This window comes from Peromyscus eremicus, chromosome 1, assembly GCF_949786415.1.
Source record: "Peromyscus eremicus chromosome 1, PerEre_H2_v1, whole genome shotgun sequence".
NCBI lineage: Eukaryota > Metazoa > Chordata > Mammalia > Rodentia > Cricetidae > Peromyscus > Peromyscus eremicus.
This window is the reverse complement of record NC_081416.1, coordinates 108,159,879-108,172,462: the sequence shown is the minus strand read 5'-3', so window position 1 is coordinate 108,172,462 and position 12,584 is coordinate 108,159,879. Positions and strand designations below refer to the sequence as shown.

Sequence of the window (12,584 nt, the reverse complement as noted above, 5' to 3'; positions counted from 1 at the left end):
GGGAGATTTCTGATCTTTCTTTGAAAGAGTTGAGAGATTTTATGTATAGCTGCCTTTATAATTATACATCTGAGATGGGATAAGAGACACAAATCACAGATACTCCATACAGTAAAACAGTGATACAAATGCCAGAAACAGAGATATTGTTTGAGGAGTAACAACATGTGTAAGGAATATTGAAATGGGTCACTTTTATCAATTTAATAAAGAAGAGAATGTATACTGTGTCCCAAACAAGAGTGACAGTGCAGAAAATGTAAACACGAGAACAAAGCAAAGTTGGATTTTAAGAGTTCATCTCAGCATACAAAACAGTCTTGAGGAAAGAATGGAAGGAAGGGAACCCTGTCAAGAGTGTCAATGAGAAGATGGGTTAGAGAAGAACAGAAGAAAAGTGCTTGTCACTGTAGACTTCCTGTGATAGAAATATAGCATATTTGTGGAGAAGGATTAATAGGAGAATGTATTCCTTGGGAGCCTTTTGCTTTTGATAATTGGATATTAATTATGTAAAATGAATGTGAGCCCTACAATTAGAAGCTAACATTTTCATTTCCATAGAAAATTAATCATCGTTCTGGAAATGTGTGTCGAGTCTCTCCAATTCTTCTCATCACCTAATTATGCTAACTTGGGCTACAAATATAACTGTTATTACATCTTTCCAAATCTAAAGGTCACTGTGTGCTTATATATGGGAAATGCAAACAGACAGCAACTCACCCCCTTGGAGAACAAGAAAAATTTTGGCATGTAGTAAAGCCTTTGTATTTTTAACACATCCTCTGGAGTATATTGACCATTGAATCACCCACATGAAAAGTTTGATTCCGTTTCTTTTTCTCTCCCCAATTCCTTAGCTTATTCTCCACCGATGGAAAATCATCTGCTGTCTGGTAACAATGGCACGTTAGAATACAAAACTTCCCTGCCGCCCATCTCTCCAGGAAGGTACTCACCAATTCCAAAGCACATGCTGGTTGAAGATGACTACACCAGGTCAGATATGCTTCTAACTTAATTGGGTTGGTTATCATTTTAAGGAAGAAGTCACATTTGTGTACTATGTCAGATGTTACTTAGTGAACAAACTAAAGTTTCTAGGTGCTCTTCAAACTCAGTGTAGGTTTCCTTTCTGTGAGAATCTTCAACTACCTGTATATGTGTAATAGGATTTCCTGCTACATGCTCACAGATTCCTTGTGAGAAACAGTATTATGCATATACCCATCACAAAGTAATCTACCAAGATTTTTCACATTTGATCCCATTTGAATTTTGTGGCCATTCTATAGATTAGGTTTCATCACTTGATGAAAAATGGTCACACCCAGGATCAGAAGGAAGGGAATAGCTTACCTATTATTACCCATCTGGTTGTATGAGGTAAGAGTTGAAACTCTCCTCTTCCGACGCTACTTTCCATGTTCTTACTACTCATGGCAATCCATATGTAATAGAATTTGGGAGTTACCATACCCTCCCTCTATTTGAAATGTGGTTCCAAAGAGTTTGAAATTAATACACACATGTTAATTCCAAGAGGGAACATAGCAGGAATCTCAGAACATGCCACTACATTACTAATATCACAAGTGGCAGCATATGCGCACAGCAGTCTAAAAATTTAGGTGTGACAGTTCACAGAGAAAAAAATTAATTCATTTAAATTACCACCAATAAAAATCCAACAAATATTGAGTGATAAATAAATGAATTAATTGATTGATGGTGAATAAAAAATGTTCATTTTTTTCTTTCTTTATATTTTTAAACATGTTGTTCCAAAACTAGTATATGCTTAATACACTTGGCAAAGGGGTGAACTATGGTTATAAAACAAAAATCTCCTCAAGAGAATTAGTTCTCTTTACAAATACAGCCGTTGATGAGTGGACCATTCTCCAATGGAAAGCCACACAGCCAACAATGTATGGGAAGCATAAATTAGCCTTAATGGATATAAAAATGAAAAAGTTTTTTTTTTTGAAAGATTACGCAAAGTGGATCTGGGAGAAGTTAAGGGAGGGGTGAATGTGATCAAACCACATTGAACAGAATATTCAAAGAATTAAAACTAAGATCTCTCTTAAACTCCCTTCAGAGTGACCTACTTTGAGATGACCTATAATGAAAATTTCAAACATATACAAATGTATACTTAGATACAACTGGAGGTAGACATTGACGTTTCAAAATAAGTTCATAGTTAAGACATTTATCTGCAGTTTTTTTTTTGTCTTGATTTTTTTTAACAAAAATGAGTGGTAGTGGCACACACTTTTAATCCCAGCATTTAGGAGGCCAAGGCACGTGGATCTCTCTGAGTTGGAGGCTAGCCTAGACTGCATAGTGAGTTCTAGGACAGCCAGGTCTACACAGAGAAACTCTATCTTGAAAAAAGAAAAAACTGAGATAAAATCATAAAAATATACCCATATATTTGTATACATAACAAATAGAGATGGATTGTTTTGGGTTTATATCTTGTCTGTCTAATTGGAGTCATCTGTCAGTTTTGACAAAGTGAATGAGACTTCATGTGACATGTGCTTATTCTTTGGCTTTTCTGTTCTTTGGCATACATTTTTAAATGATTAAGCATTTCCTATTTATTTTGCAATATCAGGTTTGCTGACATAGCTTGTTATATCTTTAGCCAGGGAACAAAACATTTGGAAGCTGAAAACACATCTGTGCAGACTTCTTCCGGTGCCGGGATGTCTGAGCTCCGTGTTCTTAATTAAAATGAGGACTATGGCAAAGATAATCCACAGGGCCCCGTGAAGCATTTTGTAAATATAGACACCTTTAAGCACCAAAGAATTATCTGTTTGCTCTCAGCCTGCCACTAATATTGAAGCTGATTTTAATTTGAAATGTCATTTTATCTTACTAGGACCGATAATAAATTAACATTTGTTAAAGTCTCTTTATAATCCTGGCCACTTGCTAGCTGTTTAACACACTCTGCTCATTTAATCCTTCCAAAAACAGAGAGATAGACTTCTATCACTATTTAGAGAGGGGGAAATTAAACTTCACTCAAAGAGTGTATGGTTGCATGGCTTCTGAATAGAAAAACTTTGTTGTCTGGCAGTTTTAGAATCCTAACTAAAAAGCGTTTAGATTTCTTCTTTAGTGTCAAAGTAAACATCAACTTAAATAAACTCTTCTCATCAGAGAAACACATGGCTAGAAGGGGTCTACAAGTTCTTTTGAGCTATAAAGTCAGACAGTCCAGGTGAGATCTGTCTCTATCTTTTGCTTACTGTGGTCTTGGGTTAATCATTTAACATCTACACACTTCAGTTTCCTCACCTCTGCCAGAGAAGAGCATGAATCTATGTCAATAGGTTGTAGTAATTAAATGAAAATAAACACAAGCATCCCAGAACCATGTGTGACATGTAGTAAATATTTGACAGATGTTATCTATATAGAGTACCTGTACTTATTTTAATTCCTAACCAACTTTAGAGTCATACAGAATGGTCTTACAGACAATCTCTCTGTAGCATTGTCCTCCTATAGTATATATGCCTCATTGTCTTACTTCTTGCCTTGACCCCTGTTCTGCTTCCATGCAAGACATTCTTGTTAATAACCACACAAAGTCTTATGAATGGCTCGTGCCAAGCAAAATTGTAAAGAAAATTCTATCAACTCATACCCATGCACACTTCCTCTTGCTATTCTGCCAACATTGGTGTGTCCTACCTCCTGTTCCCCGGCTGTAAGCATTCTATGGGCCAGAGATACTGACTCAGAGACAGAGTCAATATTTCATTCATTATATTAATCCAATATTTCCTACTAGACTATGGGCGCTAAGCATTTAAAAATTAATAAATTAAAGCAAAAAATGTAAAGCAATGCCTATTCCCTCTGCTCTAGTAGATTTTTCCATAAAGGTAACTTTATTGTTTCATAACTTTGAGGTTATAAATTCTGATATTAAATTTTCCTTCTTTTGTAAAATAAATACCATAATTAATAGCAGTAATTATACGTTTACCTAGAAAATAAAATGTTGGCAATTTTTTATCAGTCCTTATCCTTTTTAAATGCTAAAGATCTTTTGAATAAATTTATTAAGGTTTATTTCATTTTTACTTACATAAGTGTGTGTATGCCACATGTGTGTATGTGTCCTTTGAGATGGGGGTAGAATCCCCTGGAACTGGAGTTATAAGAGGTAGTAAAGCCACATGATATGGATGTGAATTCAGCTGCAAGTGTTCTTAACTACTAAGCCATCTCTCCAGTCCTGGATTGAAGAGCAAAGACAAGCAGAATTCAATCACCATTGTGTGGTGGATCATTATCAGAGATCCTTAATACCATAGGAGGAATTTAAGAAACATTTATAAGTGATTTTGAAGTTTATGTAGATACTATAGGAACAGCCATAGCATCAAATGAAGTTTTAAACAAGAAGGCACCTTGATTCTGAACCTGAGAATATGTAGTTATTGGTCAGAATTAAGAAATCAGAAAGGGCATTTGTAGTGGGGAGATAGCTGGTAAAGATTTAAAAAGGAATATAAAGTGTGTGTGTGTGTGTGTGTGTGTGTGTGTGTGTGTGTGTGTATGATTTCTGTGTGATAGTCTTAATGTTTGCAAATAAAAAAAACTAGAAGTAGTTAAGAAAAATGTCTCATGTCATACAACAAGGATCAAAGTAAGAATTCTAATCAAACTATCTTAAAAGGTCTCCTCCCCACATCCACACCCTTTATCTCACAGAGATGATTTTATGACTTGAAGTCCTGGCCCTGCCACTCAATACCTACATGACCATTGAATTCACTCAATGTAAGTCTTGAATTCCTTGACTATAGATTTGGAGTAAAGGATCTTATTATTCTTCAAGGAACTAGAAGGTTTTAACATAATAATAAATTATGAATATTGCATTCATTTTTAGAAGATTATATGGGTTTGATACTATCTTTGAGTTATATATTACAGTTGAGGACTTCATTATATTTACCTAAAGCAACAAATCAAGAATTCAATAAAGATGAGAGTTTAGCAGGCAGGAAAGCATTTCTGTGGAAGCAGAATTCTTCAACAGCCTCTAAAATCACATCAAGCTGGAAACATCTAGTTATAAATGCCTCATATATTCTCAGTCTGTTGTAAGGAGCATTGCTCTATTCTTCTGTTTTATGCTCCCTCTGTTATGGATAGATAGTAATGTGTTTTAGCAATTTTTACTAGAATAATGCCACCATGACTTAGTTTGTCTCTTTCTCATTACATTTGTAAATGTTTTTCCACCAACTTACAGAAAGGAAACCTAAATAAATCAGTCTTAGATGAAAATGTCTTGGTAGCGAGCCTACTGAGACCCAGTAGAGTAGACTCAGTGTGATGAAGAAATCTGGTTTTCAGCTCGGTATGATAGTTCACTGTTGTAATCCAAGTACCTGGGGGAATAAGACAAGAGGGTTACCATGACTCTGAAGCCAGACTAGGCTACAATGTGAGGCCTTGTCTCAAAAAAAAAAAAATGTAAAAACAATGGTGCTCATGTGGTTTTTGACTAAGAGTTACAAGCTGTCAGATCTGGAACTGCCATAAATACATGCAGCCTAATCTGCTCCTACATGATGGAAGAGGAGCTCGGGCCTAGAATGAATGATTTGTTGGCTTCCTCTGGTTCTCAGCTTGTAAGCCGTAGAGCCAGATTTAGAGACGATGTTGCTGAATATGCAACACAGTATTCATTCTGTTTCTCTAAGCTAATATTTACTGTTTGGAGGATGAATGATCTGGAAGAAGAATTTAAGCAAACTGCAATCAATCAAGTATCACCCCTGAAGAATGAAAACTTTACAGGTTACCTTCCACTACTCATTCCTCCTACATGCCACCACATCTTCCCTCATACTCAGGAGTGTGAACTACATTTGTTCACCATCCAGATCAGTCTCTTGAGAGTAGCTAAATGAATCCTTAGCACTAAATTGAAACAAAAAAAAGGGATATAAGAGGAAACTGTCACCACACAATTGTTTAATTTCCTAATGAATGCAGTGAATATTGTGATGAAGAGCAGGGAGCTAGAACTCAGCTGTGAGAGATATGCATCCTATTACTAGAAACTAAAATCACATAACTTTAAAGGCACAGACATTTCTGAGTGCCTATTTGGTGGTCACCACATAGTAGGCTTTCACATATTTTGGTTGATCCTAAAGCATAAGCTAAATAAAATCTCTATATAGAGTTCTCGTGTATAGAAACAACTAAGAACAACTCTGGATTGTGACTTTGAATCTCATCTGCTTGATTGGTTATCTAAGCAGATACCATCCCACTAGCTAGGAGTCCACCTATACCCCATTTGCCCCCAAAGTACAGAATACTGACTCAATAGGTAAACTTCTGACATATACCCAAATTGTCTTTTCTCTTTCATTGACTTACTCATCCAGTGATTATTCAGTTTCTAAAATGTATCCCACATAGTTATTAGAAACAAAATCACAATAGAGAAAACACATTGGGTTCCTGTCCTCATGGAATTCATATTCTAGCACAATAATAAGACAGAATTAAGTTCAGACCTAGTTGAGAACATAGAGGAAATACACTAGGACCATGTGATAGGCAGTGACTAGGAAAGAGCACTTCATGAGGCAGAAAACCATGAGAGTGCCTCCCTGAGGCGACAACAATGGTAGTGTTGAGCTGAGAACAGAAGAATGAAAACACATGGTTATGAAAAGACCAGAGAAAGGACACTATGAGGAAGAAGAGAGTAAGGAGGAGGTGGAGGAGGAGAAGGAGAAGGAGGATGAAAAGGAGGAGGAAGAGGAAGAGGAAGAGGACAAGAAGAAGGAGGAAGAGGAGGAGGAGGAGGAGGAGGAGGAGGAGGAGGAGGAGGAGGAGGAGGAGGAGGAGGAGGAGGAGGAACAAGAAACAAGGCCAAGGTCACTGTGTCTGGAATAACTGTACTGTGTTTAGGGAACTTGGCTAACGGGAGCATGTAGAAAATCAGGCTGGGGTAGGAGGCAAGAGCCAGATGATAAAGGATTCAGAGGTAATGATGAAATATGAATTTAATCCAAAGTGCATTAAGAATCTACTGGAGAGTACTAGGCAACAAATCTAAACTACCTGATTTACAGGATTTCTTTTAAGGCTTTTTTTAAAGTAGATAGGGCACTGAAGAAATGAGAGAAGAGATTTCACAGCTAGAATGTTGTGACAAGGGGGTCAGAAGTAGGGAACACAGAGGAAAATGGGGATATGAGTTGTATTTTGAGCTACATCCTACAGCCCAAGCTCATTATGAGGAGCTAGCCTGATCTAGTTAGACTATTTCATTATAGACCATCTTTACTTTTGTTCAATTGCTTGTGCACAAACCCCAAAGAAAATATGCTTCCAAAGTTTGGGAAATTTTGAATTAAATAACACAAACTTCTCAATTATTGTATCTTGCTGAAAGTCTTTTAGTAATTGCCCAAGTTAAGGGGCATCCATTAGGAACAGGCTCTGGAACAATCAGAGCCAGAGCTTTCTGTCAGAGCATGAGCACACTCTAGCCTCTCTGCTTTTTATCTTGAAGTCCATGATTTATGGCAGTATTAGATTAACTGAATTTCCCTTCTTCATACATAATCTTTTCCTATGAGCTTTTAACCAAATACAATGGAAAACAGCCAGCAGGACTGTAAACAGGGAAGTGACCCTGCGTGAGAATTCTGATGAATACTCAGTGATTGGATTTTAAGTCTCCAAGGCTACCTGCTCAAATTTGACCCCAGCCTTGACTTCTTTCTATAGCATGAACTTGGATATGCTACGTAACTGCTCTCTGCTTCAGCTTTCTCATTTATAAAAGGATCAGAGTGCTACTTCCCACCCTGTGGGTTTATTGAGACAATAAACTGAGTTCATATGTGTGAAGTGCTTGGAAAGAAGTAAGCACTTCATTGGGCTACCTGTTATTAATACTGTTTAAAAAACAAAGTCTATAAGATGAACTTTTTCACAAATAAAACTTCTAGGTACTCATCTTCCAACTACTTATTGAAATACAGTCAGCAGTGAGATACAGCTGCTCAAACAGGGTACAATCTCTGTATGCTTCTTCAACTTATGCTGCAGAGCACATTTACAACGTTTTATTATAAGAAACCGTATAATCTGATAGCTTTATTGAGAATGTTTATTTTTATAACTACAAGGAACATTTAATACTACCTTAACTGAAAATATAAAGTAGGAGTCAATGAAGCCCAGCCTGGTATAAAGTCTCTCCACCTGACCTCTTTAGCTGAGTGCAGTTGTGCTTTGGATAATTTTTAGGGTTTTGTTTTTCTTTCTTGTTTTTTCATAGTAGCTGATTACTAACATCAAGTAGGATTTCTCTGTTAAAACTGCAATGCATGAGTAAGTTCCTCATGAATTTTATAAAGCTCATTATAAAATGTCAGCAATTTAAGGATTCATAAGCAAATGACTCAGTTACCCATTCTGCTCTGTGTTGCTTACCTGGTTTCTCCAACAGGAGGCATGCTGGTACAGGTCTCCTTCGAGAAGAAACGTTATAATGGAAAGGAGGGAATAGATTAACTAATGCTACACACAGAGAATAGATCATTAAGTAAAAGCTGCAAGGGGAGTTTTCTCTTTATTGTTGAGGAGTCCACATAACCATTAAGGTTGACTTACACAAGCCCGGAGGTATGAGTCATAGAGTGACTCAGTTAGAAGCAGAGAATATTAATGGGGAAGTTGGCAAATCTTAATTAAAAAGGACCATCTGAAAACATATTGGAAACATGTTAAGTTGCTGTTTACTGTCAGAGAAATTAATTCAGTGTTAGCAAAAATGAAGTTGTAATGAGAAGTTAAAGATATATAAGTGTCCTTTATGGAGATTTATCATTTTCTATGCCCATAATGAACAACATTGTGCCTACTATCTTAGGGAAGATGGTTATTGTACATATATACCTATGTCATTGATGCAAAATTCAAATTATTAAATCAACGCTATATTACTTTGTGACACAAGAGTTCATCATCACCCTTTCAGACTGACTAATGTAGTAAGAAAGGAGAAAATAAAAAATAAAAATTAAAAAAAAGAAAAAAGAAAGGAGAAAATAGACTAATGATGAACAGTGGATAGTTTTGTAGGGGTCAGTATAAAAGACGTCAACTACTAGTCAGTTCATAGCTGTCCCATGGACTGCAAGTCATTTACTATCAACAGCACAATGTGCAGCTTGTTTCTGGTTCTTATCTTTGTGAATTGAAACAGGTTACATGCTATGACTCAGGACAACTAACCATGAACTGTTCCTCTAGGAGATTATTCTAGCTGCCATATATCACTGAGATGATAATAAAACACAGAGATTATCTAATTCCTAAATGTACCCATGTATATACTTTGGTAGTGAGTTAGCAGTGACAGCATTGTTATCCCTAGGTGGCTTCTGCCATCCCCTGTATTATTAGCTGCTGTGGGTGACATTATTTCATTATTATTTAGTGTCATCATCATCTTAATCATCATCATCATCATTATAGATATTACTCATTGTTAATGAACACCTTAACAAATATAAGAAAATTGTGGGCTATCATCATTATATTCCAAACATATAGTCTTATTCTATTGCAGACTTGACTAATTTCATAAATTTTGGGGTTATATAATTCACTTACTGCTTTTAGATGATGTCAGTAATATAGACAATGAACAAAATTATATCTGAATAAAAATAATTTTAAAAATATTACTTTTGCATAGTTCCCAGACATTCTTTGAAATGTTCACCTCTAAAACCATTTTCTTATACCTATCAGGGAGCTTTATGTCCTATTTGAATTTCTGCTCTTTGCTTTTTATCTATTTTTATTATAAAATAATGTGCATTTATATGAAAGTCATAAAATAAAATATAAAGAATAACAAGTAAGTATTCTATCAGATGAATAAAATAAAACCTCAAATCATTAAAAATATCTCAATAGCTATATAATAACTGTCTCTTGTATGCAGTTGAACCATAATTTACTTAAATGAATTTATATTAGATATTAGGTTGTTTGTTATTTTATTTTTTTTACAATAATACTCACACAGTTTTTCTGACCTCCCACTTCTGCTTCCTATTTATGTTTAAGATAGATGTCTATGTCTTCATTGCCTAATTAGCTTCTCACTTGATTTCCCCTTAGATTTTTATTCAGTAAATATTTACAATAGTAGATCTGTTATTTGTCCTCATCCTACCTCTTCATAGTCTTCCTTTCACAATAAATGGTCTGTGGTGGTATTGTGGTCCCCAAAATATTGTGCACCCTAATAAACTTATCTGGGGTCAGAGACAGAACAGCCACTAGATACAAAGGCTAGAAAATGGTGGCACTCACACCTTTAATCCTAGCACTCCAGAGGCAGAAATCCCTCTGGATCTCTGTGAGTTCAAGGCCACATTGGAAACACCCAGGCATGGTGACATAAACCTTTAATCCCAAGGAGTGAGCCTTTAATCCCAGGGAGTGATGGCAAAAACAGAAAGATATATAAGGCGTGGAGACCAGAAACTAGAAGCATTTGGCTGGTTAAGCTTTTGGCTGGTTAAGCATTCAGGCTTTCGAGCAGCAGTTCAGCTGAGAGCCATCGGGGTGAGGACACAGAAGCTTCCAGTCTGAGGAAACAGGACCAGCTGAGGAACTGGCGAGGTGAGGTAGCTATGGCCTGTTCTGTCTCTCTGATCTTCCAGCGTTCACCCCAATACCTGCCTCAGGTTTGATTTTATTAATAAGAACCTATTAAGATTCATGCTACAATGGTCACTCTATTCCATTGTTGCTCTTGGCACAATGGTCTCTGTTGTCAGCTTTCTCTCATTTTCCTTTCAAATCCTGGACCCTATCAACTAGCAAACTTCAAAATATGCCCACAATGTGCTCACTTCTCTATAGACAGCACACTGGTTCAAGATACATTTGTCATTTGATTATTGCAGAAGTCTCCAAATGATTTTCCTTTCTAACTTCTTTATTCATACCACATCATGCATTGATGCTGAAAATAATAAATCAGGCAATGTGGCTGAGACTATTGGCAAATGAGAATAGCAGCTTCCACACACTCTGCAAATCAATGAGTAGTCATGTATTGGTAACCTGGGAATTGAGTATTGTCTGTCTCCCTGTACAAAAGTATATATGTTCTGAGGAAACAAGAGAACTTGATTGTTTTGGATATCAGTCCTAGTAAAAAGAAGAGTTCCTGAAGCATATTTAATACTTTGTAAACATGTGATTTGTAAATATAATAGAATTACATATGGGATAGTATTGGACTCTTTTGTATACTGATAGATTGGTTTCTTAAATTTTTTGGCTGAGTTTATTCACCCAGCTGCATTTGGAAATATTTTTCTTGACACTGTTTCATTTAAATGAAGTTAAATGTGTATTTCAATTTTATTGATTTTTTTTGTTATTGAAAAAGTAAAGGTTCAAACCCATCCTCATCTCCCATTCTCTCCTCTCTAATTCCTTACCTACCCCCTCCCACCACCATTTCTCCAAACTTCATGTGGTCTTTTTATTTATTGTTTTAACTACTGAGTCCCCTTAGCATTACCTGTATGTGAATGGGTGTAAGACTATCTACTGGAGCATGGGTAGTCTCTCAGGGGCCACAACCCTGAAGAAAATTGACTCTCCTTTCCTAGAAGCTTTCATATGCCTCTCTTTCTAGCATATTATTTTATTAGCACATATCCATTATACAAAGTAACAGAATTAATTAGGATGTTTTCATGCAGGTATCTCATATGCTTTGACCACATGGTTTCCTTTTGCCCCATCTTTTTCCCAATGTCTCTATTCTGCTCTTTCTCTTCTATAATTCTCTTTCTAATCAAATGCCTTTGTCTTTCATGTTTAACTGCCATGTTTTTACTTTCCCCCTTTAGTCTCCATTTCTGCTCCTTTGTTTAGTTACACCTTCGTTGAAGCCATGCATACATTATCTCATCTTTCTAGCTTTCCTCTTATTCACTTAATAAATATTAGTTATGAGTATTTGACCTTCTCAGGGAGACAGCAAAGTGAACTTCTCAGAGATGCAGCTAAGTAAACACAAAGTCTAATAGAAGAGATGTGTGCTTGTTGGGGAGGATTGAAAGCTTCAGAATGGGCACCTGGTGCAGGCTGATGAGTCAGGGACAGCTTCATACAGGAAGTGACAGAGACTGGCAATACCAAAGGAATTGACTAACACAAGTGACTTCTTACAACAGCTTCCCCAGAGTTCTGCATGTAAGGGAAGTAAAGAGCATAAAAGTCACACACAAAGGAGAAGGAAGAGGTTGTTATTTAACTCATCCTCTGGCACCAACACTGGCTTATGATTCTTACAAGCCATATTCAGGATCAGAACATAGCCAGTTATATGCAGATATAATTTAAATGTCTTATAGAAATTATAAGAATTTATGGATATGATGTTTGTATATCTTACAGACTACAAAGTGCTTTGAAGTACAATGTTTAATTAGCCTAATAATTAAAGAAAGCAACTGTTG

The 12,584-nt window shown here is 36.2% G+C and overlaps 1 protein-coding gene across 5 annotated transcripts in view; it reads left to right on the top strand.

Annotated features, from left to right (window-relative positions):
• Dlg2 (discs large MAGUK scaffold protein 2) overlaps positions 1–12,584 on the top strand; it is an 857,262-nt gene that overhangs the window by 407,065 nt on the left and 437,613 nt on the right. For all 5 annotated transcript variants that reach the window (XM_059271442.1, XM_059271434.1, XM_059271427.1 and 2 more), the window contains exon 8: positions 864–1,002. In XM_059271442.1, the coding sequence (XP_059127425.1) occupies positions 864–1,002 (139 nt within the window). The remainder of the gene's footprint in view (positions 1–863; positions 1,003–12,584) is intronic.